At 42.0% G+C, this 20,969-nt stretch overlaps 2 protein-coding genes across 12 annotated transcripts in view; one reads left to right on the top strand and one right to left on the bottom strand.

Annotated features, from left to right (window-relative positions):
- The first annotated feature begins 5,387 nt into the window (after positions 1–5,387).
- On the top strand, positions 5,388–10,027 carry PEBP1 (phosphatidylethanolamine binding protein 1). Its single transcript, XM_070475291.1, has 4 exons — positions 5,388–5,680; positions 6,845–6,954; positions 7,344–7,444; positions 9,052–10,027. The coding sequence occupies exons 1-4, from the start codon at positions 5,420–5,422 to the stop codon at positions 9,267–9,269; spliced, it is 690 nt and encodes a 229-aa protein (XP_070331392.1). The 5' UTR covers positions 5,388–5,419; the 3' UTR covers positions 9,270–10,027.
- Positions 10,028–18,148: 8,121 nt separating this feature from the next.
- TAOK3 (TAO kinase 3) overlaps positions 18,149–20,969 on the bottom strand; it is a 183,611-nt gene continuing 180,790 nt past the window's right edge. For all 11 annotated transcript variants that reach the window (XM_070475283.1, XM_020877283.2, XM_070475285.1 and 8 more), the window contains 2 exons: positions 20,400–20,582; positions 18,149–19,387 (listed from right to left, as the gene is read on the bottom strand). In XM_070475283.1, coding sequence (XP_070331384.1) covers positions 19,226–19,387; positions 20,400–20,582 — 345 coding nt within the window. In that variant the 3' untranslated portion in view covers positions 18,149–19,225. The remainder of the gene's footprint in view (positions 19,388–20,399; positions 20,583–20,969) is intronic.

Here is a 20,969-nt window from a genome sequence, read left to right as displayed (position 1 = left end):
TTCAAAAAAAAAAAAAAATCTGCCTTGTAAGGCAGGAGACGGGGGTTCAACCCCTGGTCGGGGACCTGGGATCCCGCATGCCACAGGGCAACTAATCCTGAGCACCACAACTACTGAGCAGGCCCATCCTGTGTGCCGCAACTCGGACTCAACACGGCCAAATTAAAAAAAAAGGACAAGCACACAACAGAGTAAATCTGTTGACCACAAGGTTTCCTTTCGGTTTAAAAATCAATCAGTAGTCACAGAGACTCCGCACAGTATGGAATATGGTATCCCAAACTTAAAATGCAAATGTTTAGCTCACTTCTATGATTTTTGTCCTTAGGAGAAAACAAACAACAACCAAATAAGTGTACATGTAAAAAAACACATATTGTGAGATGTTTCTAGAGCCTAGTAGTGAGATCACCTTAAGTATTCCCAAATGGGAAATATTGTGTTTTAAACAAGCAATCGACAGATACAATAGAATCTTGTGCAGCCATTAAGAATGTTGCTGTAGTGGTTTATTTATAGACATGACAGGAGGAAGTGAAGAAAAGCAAATTACACAGTAGCATGTATGTATAATTTGACCCAGTTAATATTGAATCCAAACCATCATACATGCATATTCACATTTATATACAGCGAAGTCTGGAAGGAAAATCACAAGATGCTCATTGCTTTTGGCTGGTTGGATTATTAAATAATTAGTTAATTTTATGTTTGTTTGTATTTATGAGTTTTATATAATGTAAAAATAGTAATAGCCTTCCATTAGGAGGTACTAGGTTGTGTATGAAGCACACCACCTGTGTTTCATTTAATTCTCACTATGATCATTTCAGGGGTGTTGATAAACCCATTTTAGAGAGAGGAAAACTGAGGTTTAGTGAGGAAAGGTCATATTCTGTATAACTTTCTTATTGTTGCTACAACAAATTACCAGAAACTTAATGGCTTACAACAACGTGAATTTATTCTCTTAAGGTTCTGGACGTCAAAAGTCTGAAATGGGTCTCACTGGGCTAAAATCAATGTGCCGGCAGGGTTACATTCATTGTGGAGCCTCTAGAGAAGAATCTAGTTCCTTGCCTTTTCCAGCTTCTATAGACTCCCTGCAATCCTTGGCTTCTGGCTCCTTCTTCCACCCGCAAAACGAGCAATGGCTGGTCAAGTCTTTCTCACATGGAATCCCTGTTCTTCTAAAAAGCCTGCCTTCTTCCCCATTTAAGGACCTTTGTGATCACATTGGGCCCACCCAGATAATTGAGGGTAATCTCCTGATTTTAAGGTTGGTTGACTGACAACCTTATTTCCATCTGGAACCATAATCCCCCCTAGTCACATAATGAATATATTCACAGGCTCTGGGAATTAGAATGTGGCCATCTTTGAGAAGCCATTCTGCCTGTTCCCCTTGCCCAAGGTTTCATGGGTACTAGGTGATGAATTAGAACTGTGAGTGCATTCTGATTTCCATTCCTGTGCCCTTAGATTATGTTATTTGACTGATTAATTGTATATCAGTGGTGGTGGTTTAGCCACTAAGTCGTGTCTGACTCCAGCAATCCCATGGACTGTAGCCCACCAGGCTCCTCTTTCCAAGGGATTTTCCAGGCAAGAATACTGGTGTGGGTTGCGATTTCCTTCTCCAGGTGATCTTCCCAACCTAGGGATCGAACCCGAGTCTTCTGCATTGTAGGCAGATTCTTTACCGTTGAGCCATCAGAGAAGCCCAGTTGTATATTAAAGATGGTTAAAATTTTTTTATATGTTAAAAAAATGAATAAAAGGACTTTCCTTTCCCTGTCCTTTCAGCCTTATTCAGCCTTTTTTGCTATGTCATCCATCCGCCCCTACCTAAATCTCCCATTCTAGCAAAACCAGTCTGCTCACTGGTCCAAGCCCAGCACCCTCAAACACACCCCAAGCTTGCTTCCACTGCAGGTGGTCCTCATACTGTCTCTTAAACTTGGGAGTGTCAGTCTCAGTCATCTGAGAAGCTGATGACAAGATGGGATTCAATGTGCAAGGGATTTATTAGGAGATATGACTGTGAGAAAAAAATGGGGAGAAAACCTGAGCCAGGGAAGGTAGCAACCTAGCCTGAGGTGCAGTTCCAAGGAAACAGTCAAGCTGGTCCTGACCACAGAGAAGCCCTGAGCCTCCCAGCTGTGGCAGCTTGACCCTGCCAAGTTTGGTCATGGGCTGGGGGCAGTCTGCCAAAGCATAGTCTTGGCCTCAAAGCAGAGACCAGCAGTCGGGACCCTGGCCAACTTCTCTGCCTGCAGTCAGAGGTGTGAGAGCTGCATTCTAATGGCGGCCGGGCAGGGTTGTAATGGTGATTTACTGTGTAAACCTTCACCAGAGGAAAGTTTTCTGGAGTCAAAGACCATGCTTGCCTCATCTACCGCCAGTACTTCCAGCTAAAGCACACTTAAGGACTTTGTGTCCATTGGACATTGGGGGCCAGGTGGCCTTTCAACCTGCTTTGTCACTTCTACCTCTCCAAGTCTCAGTTTATTTATCTATGAAATGGGTGAAGAGCAGTGCCTCCCACATTGGATTGGTGTGAGGCTGAAATGAAACTCTGAGCATCAAGGTCGTTGGACAAGGCCTGGCATGGGGAAGTGATAACCATCAGGTAGTGGAAGTTGTTCTCACTGGAGCACACTGACTTACACACAGGGCTTAGTAATGATAATTGTTGTTTTGGGGTATATATACAATGGATGCTTGGTAAATGTTAGTCATCCTTGGAATGAACTGACCTACAGGGAGCATGCACTTGGTAATGGCAGCAGTCCTTATGGAACCAGGCTGACCTGAACACAGTGGATGGTCAGTAAATATAGTTTGGCTAGTCCTAACTCCCCTGATAGCTCAGTTGGTAAAGAATCTGCCTGCAATGCAGGAGACCCTGGTTCGATTCCTGGGTTGGGAATATCCTCTGGAGAAGGGATAGGCTATCCACTGCAGAATTGTTGGACTTCCCTTTTAGCTCAGCTGGTAAAGAATCTGCCCACAATGCGGGAGACCTGGGTTCAGTTCCTGGGTTGGGAAGATCCCCTGGACAAGGGAAAGGCTACCCACTCCAGTATTCTGGCCTGGAGAATTGATGGAATGTATGGGATATCCATGGGATAACAAAGAGTCGGACACAACTGAGTGACTTTCACTTTCAACCATTGTTTTAATGGAAGTGGTTCTATTCTCTCCCTTACACACACATTGATTTCAGTGATATTTGTAAAATGAAAAAACAACAAAAAAGCCCAAATGTCCAACATAAAGAAGTGAATAAATTGTGGTGCATCTAGAGTGGACAAAGCCATTAAAATAATGAAGTTTTAAAAAAAAATTTTTCGGGATGTGGATCATTTTTAAAGTCTTTACTGAATTCATCACAATATTATTTCTGTTTTATGTTTTGGTTGTTTGGCTGCTAGGCATGTGGGATCTTATTTCCCCAACCGTCAAGGACTGAACCCACACTCCTTCCATTTGGGGAGAAGCCTTAACCACTGGACTGCCAGGGAAGTCTCATGAAGATCTATTTTTAATACAAATATTCTACAATCGTAAAGTAAATGTAATTGTTTTGGTGAACAAACAGAACAAAATTATTTGTATTCATAATTTTAAAATTGGAAAGATATGTCTCAAATTGTTACCGATGTTTGTGTTTAAATAGTGGAATAGAAGCGATTCTTAATTATTTCTTTGGATTTTTTTAATCTTAATTTTCTACAAAACACTTGTATTATTTCCTAGTAGTAACTAAAAACAACTAACAACTTTGGGGGTGGGTAGTAATCAGTGTCAAAAACTGTCCTAAGGTCATACTGCTAAGTCGCTTCAGTCGTGTCCCACTCATAGCAACCAATGGACAGTAGTCCCCCAGGTTCCTTTGTCCATGGGATTCTCCAGGCAAGAATACTGGAGTGAGTTGCCATGCCCTCCTCAAGTGAATGAATCCAGGTTTCCTGAATTACAGATATTCTTTACCATCTGAGTCACCAGGGAAGCCTAAAGGTCATATTAGGTTAAGGACTAGTAAATAGTACCCATCATATTTAGCAAAAATAAAGCATCTGGTGGTCACAACGAAAGCAGTTTTGAAGAAAAAAAAAGAAAGCAGTTTTGAGGCAGTCACTTGTCAACAAAGGAAGAATAGTAACTATGGTTTATTGACTAAACCAAAACAGAAAAAACCAAAAATGCACAGCATAGCTCTGGGGAACTGCTTGGAAGTGGAAGGGGCAGAAGCCAGTACATACGTAATTTTGGCCAAGGGGTATGTGCGATCAAGCATAAGTCTTAGTAGAAGGTTGCTTCTAGGAGCAAATAGTTCATGATTTTTGCGCTTAAAAAAAAAAAAGTATGGAAAGATGCAAAAATCGGATTAATTAAAAAAACTCTCCTAGAATATATCTAATGGTTTTGCCTTTTTTCCCCCAAAGCACAAAGTGCCTCGTTCTGTCCCGAATACCTTTCAGGGTATTTTATATTGTAGGCCGGGGCTGTAGTGGCTGACTTCATTCTTTTAAAACTGGATGGTAGCAACTATACTCCAATAAAAATTAATTAAAGAAAAAAAACACTAGATGGTGAGCAACATTCCTCGCTTCACAAGTTAAAAAATCACTTCTCAAAAAAAAAACCCAACAATAACTCCCCCCAATCTTGGCAAGACCAAGTCCGGATAGAAGAATCAAACGCTATGTGCAAATATTTTTGCTGGTTGAGAACAGCGCCGAGAGAAAGAAAGTGAAGTCGCTTAGTAGTGTCTGACTCTTTGCTACCCCATGGACTGTAGCCTACCAGGCTCCTCCGTCCATGGAATTTTCCAGGCAAGAGTCCTGGAATGGGTTGCCATTTCCTTCTCCAGGGTATCTTCCCGAACCAGGGATCAAACCCGGGTCTCCCGCATTGCAGGCAGACGCAAGTGGGGAGGGGAGAATCAAACGCTAGGTGCAAATATTCTTGCCGACTGAGAACAGCGCTGAGAAGCTCCCCCCAGGACCCTCTCCAGGCCGTTACCGAAGCTAGTGAGCATGCGCGAAAGTACAAAGAGGAGGGGCAATGTGGGTTGCTTTAAGAAGTGCGACAGAAAAGCAAGGCCTTACCATTTCTGCAATTTTAAGGTTGAACAAAGAAAAAGGTAAAAAGCTTTAAAAAAAAAATCGAAAGTAGCTCAGTTGCAATTCTTGAAACAACAGTCTTGCAAGCTCAGTCATAACTCTTGGGAACTCCTCCAGCAACGAGTAGCAAGAGCTCCCTCTGCAAAAAGAAAGGCCAAGCCTGGTGCTTTGACCCGGGAGCGCCCGACGACCCGCGCTACCGGGCTCGGCCAATCAGAGAGAAGAGTGGGGCCCCTCCCCGCCGGTGACTGGCGGAGCGGGATGGGGCGGGGCGGTGGCTCTGGCGCATGTATTCCTCGGCAGTGCGGCTGGAACTACTCCCGTACAGTGTGCAGACTGCTGTGAGTCAGTGCTCCGACCCTGCGCTAGTACACAAGCCGCTTTCTCTGCTGTCTGACCCGCTCGGCTCCACGATGCCGGTGGACCTCGGCAAGTGGTCCGGGCCTTTGAGCCTGCAGGAAGTGGATGAGCGGCCGCAGCACCCGCTGCAGGTCAAATACGGCGGGGCGGAGGTCGACGAACTGGGCAAAGTGCTGACACCCACTCAGGTACCGAGGGCGGAAGGGGTGCAGCTGCTGGAGGCTGGGAGGCTGTCAGGTCGGCGGGTCGGCGGCCCAGTGGAAGTGGGGAGGACGTTCCAGCCTCTAGTGCGCCGGATCCACCAAGGGAAGGGAGTCGCGGTGCCCAAGCCGCAGGCCTGCCGACCGCTCCCTCCCCCTAACCAGCGCCAGGAACCTGGCACGTGGCGGGCGGGGCTCGCCCTGCGGAAGAAATTGATACATTCTCTTGGGATTTCGAGGAGCAGGCAGGGGAGGAGGCCTCGAAATGGCCCAGATCGCTGGACAGGGGCGGGGAGGAGGCCTTTCCCCGGAGGTAGTGGGCAGTGGCCCCTCACGCCCCCAGAGCGTCTGCTCTCGGCCCGGAATTTTAGGCCTCAGTATGGGGAGTGAAACTCCACCCGAGGGCATATGACGCATTATGTAACCAGTGAGCCCTGTGATTCCTCCTTTGTTTTTAAAGGTCTGGAGCTGGAAGCTCCTACCCAAAAGTAGGTGCGTTCTGCAGCTGGAAGGCTCGAGGGTAACGGCCTTGTTTTACCGTTTGGCCTTTGACCCCCGCCTGACTTGGCTAAGGGCTAACCAGGTTCTGGCTGCTGCAAGTGGGGAACTAGGTGCCTGGACACCGTGGCCAGTAGTTGGTCCTGACGCTTCGGGGCAGCAGTGCGAATAAACAGTGCTCAGATGGTTTATTAATTTAGATGTTTACAGAGTTTATTGTTTTGGGTGTGTTAAGTGCCCGTCTGGCAGCCTCTCTTTGCCAAACTCACTGTCCACGTCTGTCCATCTTGGTTTCCTCTGCCCTTTTAAATATCCACTTAATTCAGATTTCACTTTAGCAGGCCTCAGATAATGTGGTCTCCAGTCTAGAGATTGTGTTATTCCAAATAATGTAAGGTTGTAGTCAGCAACCGTTGAAATCCTGACCCACCTCTTTCTGTTAATAACATGCTAGGATACTAGCCCCATAGTGTTGTTGGGACTAAAATAAATAACTGATTAACCATCAGTTCCGGGTTCTTAGTAGAGTCAGTACAGTTGAGCTTTTATTAATAATTTCTGTGCTTGACCTTTGAGGAATCCAAGGTCAAAGAAAGAGTGCTGGTTTCTTCAGCATTTTTGACTTTTAAGCTCCAAATCTGTTCGTTCCTACAGGTTAAGAACCGGCCCACCAGCGTTACATGGGATGGCCTTGATCCAGGTAAATTGTACACCTTGGTCTTGACAGATCCAGATGCTCCCAGCAGGAAGGACCCCAAATACAGGCAAGTTAGAGAAAGATGGGGAGTAGCGGGTCATCCATTGTGACCTAGTGCTTCTTGTATTGTGTAAGTCCCTTGCTGGACATGCTGTGTGGGAAGAAGTAGACTTCATTTGGGGTGTTCACTTCCATGCTTAAACCTGAGCATGCTTTTTGCTCCCTAGAGCAAGATTCTATAGCCGAGAGCTGGATCTGCCCAGGCCTATTTTTGTACAGCCCCATGAGCTGAGAATGACTTTAACATTTTTAAAAGAGCAATAATACTTTGTGACATGTGGACATTACATGAAATTCAGACTTTGGTGTCCCTAATTAAAGTTCTGTTGGCTGACTTTGCCTGTGAGTGTGTACTGACTTCCTGTGATGCTGATGGTCCTCTCTTCCTCCATGTAGGGAATGGCACCATTTCCTGGTGGTCAACATGAAGGGCAACGACATTGGCAGTGGCACAGTTCTCTCTGATTATGTGGGCTCTGGGCCTCCCAAGGGCACAGGTCAGTAAAGGTTGCATTTGGAAGGAGATATGGGAGGGGAGCCTGGGTGCATATTAGGATTGATATAAAGTGCTACAAAATCTTAGTCTATTTTTTAGAGTCTTATATTTATGAGAGCCCTTACCCTTGTGAAGATTTTAGGCAACTCAGTTCCCCTCTGAAGCAGCTGTCTGTCAGGGACACTCAGACCCATTGTAGTGTCAGGTGGCCAGAACCATGGGTACTGGTTAGATGGACGTTCGTTTAGAGAATCGTGTATTGGACCTTGCCGAGTTGGACCAGTGCTACCTAGGCTAATGGTGGGAGATGCGCTGTTACCATGTCGTGCTTGACAGGCGTTTCCATTTCCTGGAACAAGGAACTGGAGTGGGGCAGAACACTTGATCTTGTACACACTGTTCAGCCGTAAGTTACTCTGAAGAGGTACAAGAAGGTCCCTGACAAGGGACCTGCTGTTTTATCTGTAGGCCCAGAAGCTCAGAGCCCTCTCATGCATTCATGAGAGGGACCTTTCTCCCAAGCATCTCTTGAAGTTCTCTAGAGCCAGTTATAAAATCAGGCAGTTTAATTATGGAAAGTATACCTATGAGAATAAAGCAGTTCTCTCAAGTAGCAGCTGTGTTCTCATTAACAAAAAGAGCTTCAGTGACTCACTTCTTTTTCCTTTTCACATTTGTTTAGTAAGGTATAATTTACATATAATAAAACACACAGGTCGGAAGGGTTTAATCAATGAATATTGACCAGTGTATACATCCATGTTAGCACCATGGGAAATAAGATGTAGGATGCTTCTGTCACCCCCAGGTTCTTAAGGGACCTTTTAAGTTAAATTTCCCCAGAGCTAATCATTTTCTGGCTCTTCTCTCTATGGATTACTCTTGCTGTTCTTGTATTCTTATAAGTGGTGTCGTGCAGTATGCATTTGTGACTGGTTTTCTGGACTTAAGGTGGTGTCTGTGAGACTCATCCATGTTATTGTGAGATCGGTAGCTCCTTCCTTTTCATTGCCAAGTAGTATTCCCTTGTGCAAATATACCACAGTTTGTATAGCCATTCCCTGGACATTTGGCTTGTATTTCTAGTGTTTGGATATTATGAATAAATGTGCTGTTTCCATTCTTATCCTTTTATGGGCATGTTTCCATTTTCCTTGGGTAAATACTTAGGAGTAGAATTGTTGAGTCATAGAATCCAAAATGGTTGAAAACTCCTATACTCTAATCAGCAGTATTTCAGCAGTATACTGAAGGAAAGTTTCAGTAGCTCCATATAAGATCCATGCCATATGTATTGATAGAACCCATTCCAAGATTCATCCATGTGGTAGCATGGGACAGGATTTCCTGCCTTTTTTTTTTTAAGGCTGAATAATATTCCACTGTATATATATATACTATACTTTGTTTATCTTTTCATTTGTCAGTGGACATTTGGAGTGCTTTCACCTCCAGGCTGTTGTGAATAAAGTTACAGTGAACTTAGCCCCCTCTCATAAATGGGGTGGTCTGGGTCCCTCCAAGTTGGTGCATTCTCAGAAAGTGGGTGACATCTCCCTCTCAGACGCTTAGCTGTATGTATGTCTTCCCTTCCGCCTTTCCCTCCAGGCCTGCACCGCTACGTCTGGCTGGTTTACGAGCAGAAAGGACCACTGAAGTGTGACGAGCCCATTCTCAGCAACCGATCTGGAGACCACCGTGGCAAATTCAAGGTGGCCTCTTTCCGCAAAAAGTATGAGCTTGGGACCCCAGTGGCTGGCACATGTTACCAGGCTGAATGGGATGACTATGTGCCCAAGCTCTATGAGCAGCTGTCTGGGAAGTAGAGGAGATGGGCACCATCCCAGAGTTCCCAAACAGTGTTTCAGTTTATTGATGCATGTAGATTTCCCCTCATCTCTCTGCCTAAGCCCTGAGCGGTCAGATTTAGATTTAGGGTGACTTTTCTTTCCTTCTGCCTGTATTGCATAATGTTAGGGGGTTTATGTTTTGATCAAATTTGAACTCCGTTTTGGTGGGGGATTCTTTGGTACTGTGATGAGGTTTATCAAAATGTTAATACAAGAACAACAACCCAGACTTTAAAGAAGAAAACAAATTCTGGTAAAAAGACCAGGTCTGCAGTATTAGAACAGAGTTTCAAAGAATCTTTAAGGGAGGTTGAAAACAAAAGAGAGATTGATTGCCTCCCCCTTTGTGAGCCTGAGCACAGAATTGTGTGTGAAGGCACCTACTGGCATGTGTTTTCACAGCTCTGTCTCACCAAAACAACCAGGGGCCGGCATGTCCACTAACCCCCAATGTCTCAGACTGGTTACTGTGTGTCTGTCCCGCTGTGGCTCCTTTAAAGAGCAGTACTGAAAAAAACTCCACAGAAGTTGCTTTGCTGTTAAAGCCTGGCCATCTAGATGAGCAGCAGGGCTGGGTAAGAGGTTATCAGAAATCCTAAAGTCTGTGCTTGTTAAATTGATCACTCTTTGGTTTAAAAAAGAAAGCCAGTCTGGAGTTGAATGTTGTGTTAATTTTGCTGTTTGCTTATATTTGAATAAAAATAAAAACACTGTGTAATTGAACCCAGCCTCCAGATACTTTGCCTTTTTCCGTGTGGGGTTTCATAAATAATGAGACATCAAGAGATAATCTCTAGGGAATCCCCTGGCAGTCCAGTGGTTAAGACTCCATGCTTCCACTGCAGGGAGCCTGGGTTTGATGATCCCTGATAGGGGGAAGACCCTGCAAATCATGTGGTGCAGGCCAAAAAGAAAAAAACCCCGACCATCTATTAAGTGAGTCGCCCCTTTCCCTGATCAGCAGTGACGACCGGGACTTGATTTAGGAACTATACAGGGGATTCCTACTTAACATATGTGCCATTACACTACAGCAGGAGCAACTATTAAAACTGGAGGTCTTAGAAACCACAGAACCTTAGGCCAGGTCTTACTACCTGTAAAGCACCTTTATATTTTGTAAATGGTCCTTTCCAACCCGAGACTGAAGCTGGTTGAGAACTTTCCCTCTTGGTGTAGTTCAGTATAGAAACCACAACAATGACTAAGAAGTTAGTCCACGCTGCTCGTTGTTCCAACCGTGATCCATATAGATCAGTACCAAAAAGCGGGGGGGTGGGGTGGGGGGTGGGGGGGGCGGGTGTGGAGACGGAGGTCTGCCTCACTGACCTGCTCTGTGGTGGAGAGGCATCCTGGCCAGACCTGGCAGGTGTTAGCAGGGCTGAGCCTTTCCTCACCTTTGGCTGCAGTACTTCCTCTGAAAAAACTGTTGGGAAATGTTGCCTTGTGTAATCTCTGGGGGCAAGTAAGGGAGAAAGTAATTTTTTTTAACTTCAGGATTTTAAAATTCAATTTTTAAACAATATTTTGTAAAACAAAAGCTATAAAGGGAATGACTACCCTATTGCCCTTAAAAATAAATGTAAGGAAAAAAAAAATAAATGTAAGGGACTTCCCTCATGGTCCAGAGGCCAAGACTGGGCTTCCAATGCAGGGGGCCTGGGTTCAATCCATGGTGGAGAAACTAGGTCCCTCACGCCACAACTGAAAGATCCCATGCTACAACTAAGACCTGACTAAATACATACATACATATTTTTTTTAGATGTGAGATGTAAGACATGCACTTGGTAAGACATGGCAAATGGTAAAGAAAATGCCTAGCCTCTTCCATGGCAGTTAGCAGTTACTTGTTTTCTTTCAGAAGCAAATGTAAATATTCATATCAGCATATATCTGCATATATATCATTTAAAAATTAGTCTTCTATACACTGGTATATATTGTTCTATACTGTTCCCCCTAGCTAATGTACCTTCATGTCATATGTCTTAAGGTAAGAGGTCACCACAATTCATATCATTATTTTGAACAAATTATCTACTTTACAGATGTTCCATAATTAACCAGTCTAGTGCCTTCTGAGGTTAGATTATTTCTGGTTATTTGCTGTTTTTAAAGAGTGCTTCAGCAAACTTTTCTATATGTATAAAATGCTTTTGTGAGTAATTTAGTGGGGTAAATCCTTAGCATTTTCAGTTCTGATACTGATAAACCACCCTCCAAAAAGATCACTCTGATTATATTCATGTCAGTGGTATATGAAAGCACCTGTTTTTCCATCTGCTTACCAATTTTCTCAAACTTTACCTGTTTGAACAGTTTGATATTTATGTACATTTAAAATCATTTATTCTTTTTCTCTAAACTCCTGTTTTGAGAGTTTTTTAAAAATCTGCTAACCCACAGTACTTTTTTGATTCTAGATACAGAATCTAAAGAGTAATGAGGAAAAAAAAAAGTAATGAGGAATTATAGTAATCTGTTAGTTTCCTTGTTAAAACAGGTATGGACTCATAAGTGATTAGAAAAAGGTAAGCAGCCCAACCAAAATTATGAAGTTATTATAATTATGCACAAGAAGTTCACATAAAAAAGAAAACACATGAAAGCATGTATTAATAACCTTAGAAGCAAGGGGATACCCTATTTCACCTATTGAATTGGAAGAAGTGAATTTGCCCTCAGGCACCCAGCTAGGAAGTGGGGGATTCTGGTTCTGAATGCAGCTCTGGCCTCAGAGCCAGCTCATCACCATTTCACCCACTTGCACACAAATTCCTTTTGAGGTTTAGCATCCTCATGTGAAAAAATGGGTGGGAGGGAATCACTAATCTGCCTTGTTTACCTCAAAGGGTTTTGGAGAACCAAAAAATGATCTTCTGTTAATATTAAATGGATTAATACAGATTAATAAACTTGACCTGACTGACATACAGGGATCATGTCTACAAATGCTCCCTTTCCTAAAGGCTACACAAAAGTGTGTCTATAGGTTTTAAAACAGAGAGACACAGGAGTCTGTTCTGTAACATGGTGCAGCTTTAGCAGCCCTGCAGAGCCCAGTATTTCTAATAAGTCTGAACCCTTGGGAGCTGCTCATCATGCTGACTTAATTATAGAAAACATGGCAATTACTCTGGAGGCCCTCAATCCCTGGTGAATACAGACTCTAAGACCATATCTAGTCCAAGTTTACAAAAATTTTGTTTTCTTCTAGAAATTTTATAGTTTGATTCTTTACTTGAATCTATCATCCGTTTTGAATTAATTTTTGTGGATAGTGGAATAAGGATTGGTGTTCAATGTTTCCCATGTGGATGTCCAGTTGATCCAATACTGCTGAAAAGATTTTCCTCTCATTAAGTCGTACCTTTATAAAAATATATATAAAGTGACCATATGTATTAATCTATTTCTGAATTGTCTGCATGGTCCCATTGTTCTGTGTGTATCTCTTTGCCCATATTAAAGTGTCTTGATTACTGTAGCTTTATAGCAATTCTTGATACCAATAGAGTAAGTCATCCAATTTTCATCTTTTAAAAATTTGCTGTGGTTACTCTGTTGTTTGTATTAACACATACATTTTAGGATCTGTTTGTCAGTCCCTATAAAAACTTTGCTGGAATTTTTATTGGGATTGCATTGAAACTACAGATGGATTTAGGGAGAATATATATCTTAATACTATTGAGTCTTCCTACCCATGTGCAGAGGATGAGATGGTTGGATAGCATTACTGACTCAATGCGCCTGAGTTTGAGCGAACTCTGGGAGATTGTGAAGGATAGGGAAGTCTGGCATGCTGCAGTCCAGGGGGTTACAGAGTCAGACATGAATTAGCAACTGAACAACAGTTATTGATATGGTGGGATTTAGGTCTATCATTTTATGTTTTCTGTTTGTCCTTCTTTTTCTTTATATCTCTGTTCTCCCCCTACTGCCTTCTTTTGGATTATTTGAATTAAAAAATTTTTTAATATTAGTTGAATATCTTAATTCATCCCTTGGATTTTTGGCTAATACTTTTTTGGGGTTTTGTTTTTGGTTAAGTTACTCTAGGAGTTAAAATATACATAACTTTTTTTTAACTTTTTGGTCGTGCCATTCAGGATGTGGGATCTTAGTTCCCCAACCAGGGATCAAACCCATGTTCCCTTCAGTGGAAGCTCAGAGTCTTAACCATTCATTAGACTGCCAGGGAAGTCTTATACATAACTAATTTTTCATAGTCTGCTTAAAATAAGAATTGTACCACTTCATGTAAAACCTAGAAGCATGGCAACCATATGGGTCCAATAACCCCCAACCTTTAAGTTACGGTTCTCATATGGATTGCATTTATATACAGTGAAACCCTCCCCAGACAATGTTATATTTATTGTCTATAAGTATATATATATATATATATATATATATATATATATATATGTATATTTTAAAGACTTACAGGGAAAAACCTTTTCTATATTTATCTAGATATTTACCATTTCTTGCTCTTCCTTTCTTCCTAGAGATCCAATTTTCCTTCATGTTATCATTTCCCTTCAGTATGAGGAACTTCCTTTAGTGTTTATTGTAGACTGAGTCTGGTATTTGTTTTAGTTTGCCTTCATTCCTCTGTCTAGGTTGCTTCTCCACAATCTGCCTGATTTTATTTCTCAGTATCCTCAGATAGTTGTTTTTGCACTTGTCTGTTTTTTAGCTGTAGGAAAAGCACACAACTATGCCAAACTAGAACAACAGAAAAATGTTTTATGTTTCATCATTTCTATGGCAAATATATTACTAAATTAAAACCAGAGGTATATGTAATTCTTACATGTGCATGTTTTCAGCTACCCAGGAATACTTTTTTTAGTAGATATTTAATCAACTAATTACAGTTGGTGGTAAGTTCAATAAATAAATTTTTACTCAGTTAATTAGACATCAATGGTAAGTATTCTCTGATATTCCCTATGACTGTAATTTTTCCTTTAAACTCTTGGTTGCACCTGTCCTTGTCCACTATTGATTTAAATTACTCCATGCTTATTTACTTTTCAGTGGAGATTTAAACCATGAGCAGACCCCATCCATCATACTTATTGCTACATCCCCAGGCACACAGTAGATGCTCAATAAATATTTCTTGAATTAATGAGCTGAATGTATGCTGATCCTGGCACTTCTGACCCCCCTTCCTCTTTCCTTTATCTATAGCACTTAACTTCTATTTAAGATCATTTAAAATTGTAATTCTTATGTGTCATCATTTTCCTCCTACCTCTAATGTAAGCCTCATTTGGGTGAGGATCTTTAAGGTTAAGATACATTGACAGAGCTTAAGCATCTGGCATTGCACCTGACATGCAAGGTACTCAGTAAATATTCAATGAATAGTTGCAAACCAAAGGGAAGCAGCTCTTATACTTATGACAAACCTATAATAATTAACTCAGGGGAGTTTAGTATATGCTGGAATAATACCAGACACTGGCTCTCTGCTCCCATCCCCAGTACTTTTATACCTCTTCTAACTACTATTCTGGTCCCTGTCTATTCTTACTGCCTAAGGTGTTTGAAGGAGTTGGAAGACAGTCTGTACCAGGTGTTAGGATCATAAGCCCACATTCCTTCTGATAACTCCACCTTGGGGCATATCATTGATAAAACTGTGGAGAGGGAACTTTTATAAAGCTCAACACCTATAATCTCACAGACAAGGCCTTTACATAAGATAGCTAGCTGGTTTTCACTACAGACAGAAATGGATGAAATAAACTACAGGAAGTTTAAATTTAATGTCCTTTTGCATGGCAGTGTGCCTATACTCAGTGTGGGTTCAGAAATCAGTCAGCTCTCAATTCAGACTCTATTGCCTCTATTTACCCTGATCTGAGCTTACTTTCTCATCTACAAAATGTTTATAGAGTTCTATCACATGGTAAGCATAATGCAGTACAGCCTTTTCCAGTATTACTTTCTGATGTGCTTAATATGGGAATTTTAAAGACCTAAGCTGCTTAGGAAACTAGATGTTAATTATTAAAGGATGGACTTCCCTGGTGGCCCATTGGTTAAGAATCTGCCTGACAATGCAACGGATATGGGTTTGATCCCTGGTGAGCAGCTAAGCCCCTGAGTCACAACTACTGAGCCAGCACACCTTAGAGCCCATGCTCCACAATAAGAAAAGCCACCCCAGCAAGAAGCCCGTGTACCGAAATCAAGAGTAGCCCTTGCTTGCTGCAACTAGAGAAAGCCCACGTGTGGCAACAAAGACCCAGCACAGCCAAAAATAAATAAATTGATTAAGTCTTCATGCTAGAGATCAGTTCTTAATGACCAGGACTCAGAACCCTAAGAATATGAAATCTTACTGAGACTGTCTTGACCCCCAAAAACCATACCCTAGAAGTTATATATTAATATTTTACTCCTTCATTGTCACGTGCATAAAATTATTCTAATAAAAGCTATGAGGGGAGGGGGTATCTACTATTACAGTGGGATCATTTCAAATATTTGGTTATAATGTCTTCTTCATAGCCTGCTTCTAAGGTGCCTCACTTCTCTCAGAGACAGGAATCAAGACCAACCCCAAGAAAAAGAAATGCAAAAAAGAAAAATGGCTGTCTGAGGAGGCCTTACAAACAGCTGTAAAAAGAAGAGAAATGAAAAGCAAAGGAGAAAAGGAAAGATATATCCATATGAGTGCAGAGTTCCAAAGAATACCAAGGAGAGACAAGAAAACCTTCCTCAGTGATCAGTGCAAAGAAATAGAGAAAAACGATAGAATGGGAAAGACTAGAAATCTCTTTAACAAAATCAGAGATACCAAGGGAACACTTCATGCAAAGATGGGCACAATAAAGGACAAAAATGGTATGGACCTAACAGAAGCAGAAGATGTTAAGAAGAGGTGGCAAGAATACACAGAAGAACTGTACAAAAAAGATCTTCATGACTCAGATAATCACGATGGTGTGATCACTCACCTAGAGCCAGACATCCTGGAATGTGAAGTCAAGTGTGCCTTAGGAAGCATCACTACAAAGCTAGTAGAGGTGATGGAATTCCAGTTGAGCCATTTCAAATCCTAGAAGATGATGCTGTGAATGTGCTGCACTCAATGTGGCAGCAAATTTGGAAAACTCAATAGTGGCCACAGGACTGGAAAAGGTGTTTTTATTCTAATACTAAAGAAAGGCAATGCCAAAGAATTCTCAAACTCCCGCACAATTGCACTCATCTCACACGCTAGTAAAGTAATGCTCAAAATTCTACAAGCCAGGCTTGAACAATATGTGAACTGTGAACTTCCAGATGTTCAAGCTGGTTTTCGAAAAGGCAGAGGAACCAGAGATCAAATTACCAAAATCTGCTGGATCATTGAAAAAGCAAGAGAGTTCCAGAAAAACATCTATTTCTGCTTTATTGACTACACCAAAGCCTTTGATTGTGTGGATCACAACAAACTGTGGAAAATTCTTCAAGAGATGGGAATACCAGACCACCTGACCTGCCTCTTGAGAAATCTATATGCAGGTCAGGAAGCAACAGTTACAACTGGACATGGAACAGACTGGTTCCAAATATGGAAAGGAGTACGTCAAGGCTGTATATTGTCACCCTGCTTATTTAATTTATATGCAGAGTACATCATGAGAAATGCTGGGCTGGAAGAAGCACAAGCTGGAATCAAGATTGCCAGGAGAAATATCAATAACCTCAGATATGCAGATGACACCACTCATGGCAGAAAGCAAAGAAGAACTGAAGAGCCTCTTGATGAAAGTGAAAGAGGAGAGTGAAAAAGTTGGCCTAAAGCTCAACATTCAGAAATCTAAAATCATGGCAACTGGTCCCATCACTTCATAACAAATAGATGGGGAAACAGTGGAAGCAGTAACAGACTTTATTTTTTTGGACTCCAAAATCACTGCAGATGGTAATTGCAGCTGTGAAATTAAGACACTCCTTGGAAGAAAAGCTATGACCTAGACAGCGTATTAAAAAGCAGAGACATTACTTTGTCAACAAAGGTCCGTCTAGTCAAGGCTATGGTTTTTCCAGTGGTCATGTATGGATGTGAGAGTTGGACCATAAAGAAAGCTGAGTGCCGAAGAATTGATGCTTTTGAACTGTGGTGTTGGAGAATACTCTTGAGAGTCCCTTGGACTGCAAGGAGATCCAACCAGTCCATCCTAAAAGAAATGAGTCCTGAATATTCACTGGAAGGACTGATGCTGAAGCTGAAACTTCAATACTTTGGCCACCTGATGTGAAGAACTGACTCATTTGAAAAGACCCTGATGCTGGGAAAGACTGAAGGTGGGAGGAGAAGGGGATGACAGAGAATGAGATGCTTGGAGGGCATCACCGACTCAATGGATATGAGTTTGAACAAGCTCCAGGAGTTGGTGATGGACAGGGAAGACTGGCGTGCTGCAGTCCATGGGGTCACATGACTGAGCGACTGGACTGAACTGAAATTTTCTCAGCAATACATGCTCCTACGACTGGCACAGTGTGTGTGTGTGGTGTGTGTGTGTGCGTGTGCGCAGACAATGCGACAGCATCTTCAGCTCTGTAGAGGAACTTGAAGACACAGCTTTACCTGAAAATCTTGAATGGCTCTTCCTGAGGGGACATGGAGAACGGTTTCTGGAGGGCAGCTCTCCTTCTGCGTTAGGAACTGACGAACCTAGAAAGGAAACTTCCTGCTACAAGAACACAGCAAGGCAATGTGATGAACACTTTTATTTACAAATATAATTAAAAGCTCTGACAGTTATCATGCTCTTCCTTGGAACCTGAAAAATGTTTTTTTTTTTTTTTAAAGTGCATGCAAAAGAAGTAAAGCCTTTTTTTTTTCCATCATTTTTTATTGTAAGAAAATACACAGTTTGAAAGTGTGAATAATGCAATATTTATGACCAAGATATGGGATTTAGGGAGGGGCAGGGAAATAAAGAAAAAAGATCAAGATGATCTGATTGAGAGACAGTGCTGAACTCCAAATACTGAATTGGAAAAGGAGGGAGGTGGGGAGGACTAGGAGGAGGAAGTAAAAAAATTTGATCAGAGAAACAGTTAAAATACAATATGAAAATAAGTAATACCTCTCCTTAAATTCCTTCTATACACAAAATACACGATTTGCCAAAGCCCAATTTGTGCTACTGGGATTCTGTGAGCTCCTTAAGTGTATTCACATCCTCTGCAACGGCAGAAAATGATTATGATACAATCAGAATATGCTGAAGACAAGTTAAACTCTTGCCAGCAGGTTCTTAAAAATCACAAGATCTCTTCACCCCACCCACCCACCCCATTCCCCAAAAAAGTAATAATATGTCACCACTGATATGTACATCACAATTAGTTCTGTAAAATGTATCAAATTTTCAATCTTTAATAAAACTTTTTTTTTAATTCCTGATGAATAAATACCAAAAAATAAAATAAAATAAAATAATGCAGCAGCTAGTTAAGGTGTAAGGCTGCGGATATTGTGTCTCTCTCCCCCTTGGCATTTATTATTATTATTATTTTTTGCTTTACTTTCACAGATTGGTGGTAATGAGTGATTGCTTAAAGCAATATACATCCACTTTTTTTGTTGTTGGTGGTGTATTGGTTTTGTTAAAACTGTCTCCAAAGTTTTCACTGAAACATTTTGAATCACATCAATACTGTGACGTGTACTATGAATAGAAGAGATGGCCACGTTCTGGCCAGCACTGAAAGTTGACACGGGGGGAGGAAAGGGGCCCCTGATGGAGTAAGAATAAACAGGCACTAGTCCGACACGATGTCAGTAAGAGTAAGAGAGAGAGAGAGAGTGAGAGCAACGCCCGTTAAAATGGGGAATGTGGTTTTGTAGGGTCTGAATTTTTTTCTGTTTTCTTTTTTTTTGTAAATGGCAAAAAAATTTAATCTCATCTATAGTCCTCCTTAGGAAAATCTAATGTAACCAAATTCCCAAATCCCATTCTGAGGCTCTCCATGTCAAAAGTTTCAATCTCTCGCTCTTGCCTTTCCAATAGGTACTTTATTCTCTCGCTGCGTTCCTTCTGAAGGGCAGCCAGCTCTTCTTCAATCTGAAATAAGCACAATGAGCAGTTCTTAATGGAAAGGAGCTCCCAATAGGCATACATTTACACACAGATGCACACAGATAACACACAAACACATGGGAACCAAGAGTTAAACTAGTCTTGGGCAGGCTGGGAGGGTCCTGTGATAGATGCTGTGTGTCTCATCCGTCATATTTAAAAGTTGCTCACAAGAATAAAAATGTTTGGGGCCACCTGGGGCTGGCACTGCCCTGCTAGCAAGTCAAGCAGCTGGGCTGATCTAGGTCAGTGTCCTGTCTCAGCAGGAGATGGTTCAGGAGAAGCTAAAAGACAATTAGATTATATAGCTTTCCCAGAGAGAGTCAAAAGACCCCTGGGTTATTAGCAATTTAGTTCTAGATCAGGAACTGGGAAAATAGTCTTTCTCATTGACCTCTGGGAACTACCAGAAGAAAGCCCAAATAACTGGTTAAGCAAATACACACTTAATGGCTTTGAGATGCTTTATGGCATCTTTTCTACTTTATATTCCTCGTAACATCTAAAAACAATAAATATTTAAAAATATGATAACATTAAGTATAACAATATCAGTCTCTCTTCATTTTGATTTTTTTAACAAAAAAAATGCTGGTGATTTCTTTTGGTTTAGAAATAGCTGAGAACAAAAACCAGATCTGCATTTGGCTTCCTCAGGCCATTCAGCGGCCATGCTATCAACTTATAGTACCTTTCGTATGTCAAATCAGCTACCTACCTAGTTACCTGTGTCAGCCCTCAGACTACGAAGGTGGAGGGTTTCTGAGCAGAGTAATAGACAGAACTCAGGCTGTAGGATCAGATTTACACAAGTAACCTAAGCCTTCTGAGCCTCAGCGTCCAGCCTGTGGAATGGGGACTATGCCTACCTCTCAGGCACTAGGGGGGTCAAAGCAGGTGCAAAGGGAACAGCACCTTGTTAACCCCCGGTTACACAAACAAGGGTCACGCCCAACCTCCACCCAGTGTACAAGACCCCTTGGCAACACACTCATACCTTCTGTTCAAGATGTGCTCTGCGCAGAGACACCCTCTGCTCTAGCTTCTGGAGCTCACGTTCATGTTGTGCCTCTGTTTGCATCTTGATTTTGCTCTGGTAGGCATTGAGCAGCTCCATTTCCTGCTGGAGCTGTAGCCTCAAGGCCTGGCATTCTGCTTCTTGAGCCTCATCTAGCCGTAACTGCAGGCACAGAAGACACATACTGTGATTGGCTCCTAGCTTACATGGTGACTACGGGAGGATGCTTCCTAGTCTGGACTGAATTGGGCCCCTCAGGAAATCAGATGCCCTGGCTACATTCAGAGTTACAAGTCAAAGATAGCACATTCTGCCTGATGGGCTACAAGCTCTAAAAACACTTCCTTTTTTAAAAAAAAACATTCTTAAGAAAGCAAAAGCACTCTTTTCTTAAGGAAATCTGGCTCTCTTAAAACTACACTAGCAGGAGCCAGGAAAGCTCCACACTCCAGAGATTAAGCCTGTGGGCTTTCAGAGGCAGACTCCTGAGGTAGAATTCTAGCCTCATTATTCACTGAGGTGTGTCACCTTAGTAAGTTACTTAAGCTC

Source organism: Odocoileus virginianus, chromosome 12, assembly GCF_023699985.2.
Source record: "Odocoileus virginianus isolate 20LAN1187 ecotype Illinois chromosome 12, Ovbor_1.2, whole genome shotgun sequence".
NCBI classification, from domain to species: domain Eukaryota; kingdom Metazoa; phylum Chordata; class Mammalia; order Artiodactyla; family Cervidae; genus Odocoileus; species Odocoileus virginianus.
This window is presented reverse-complemented; position numbering and strand designations above follow the sequence as displayed.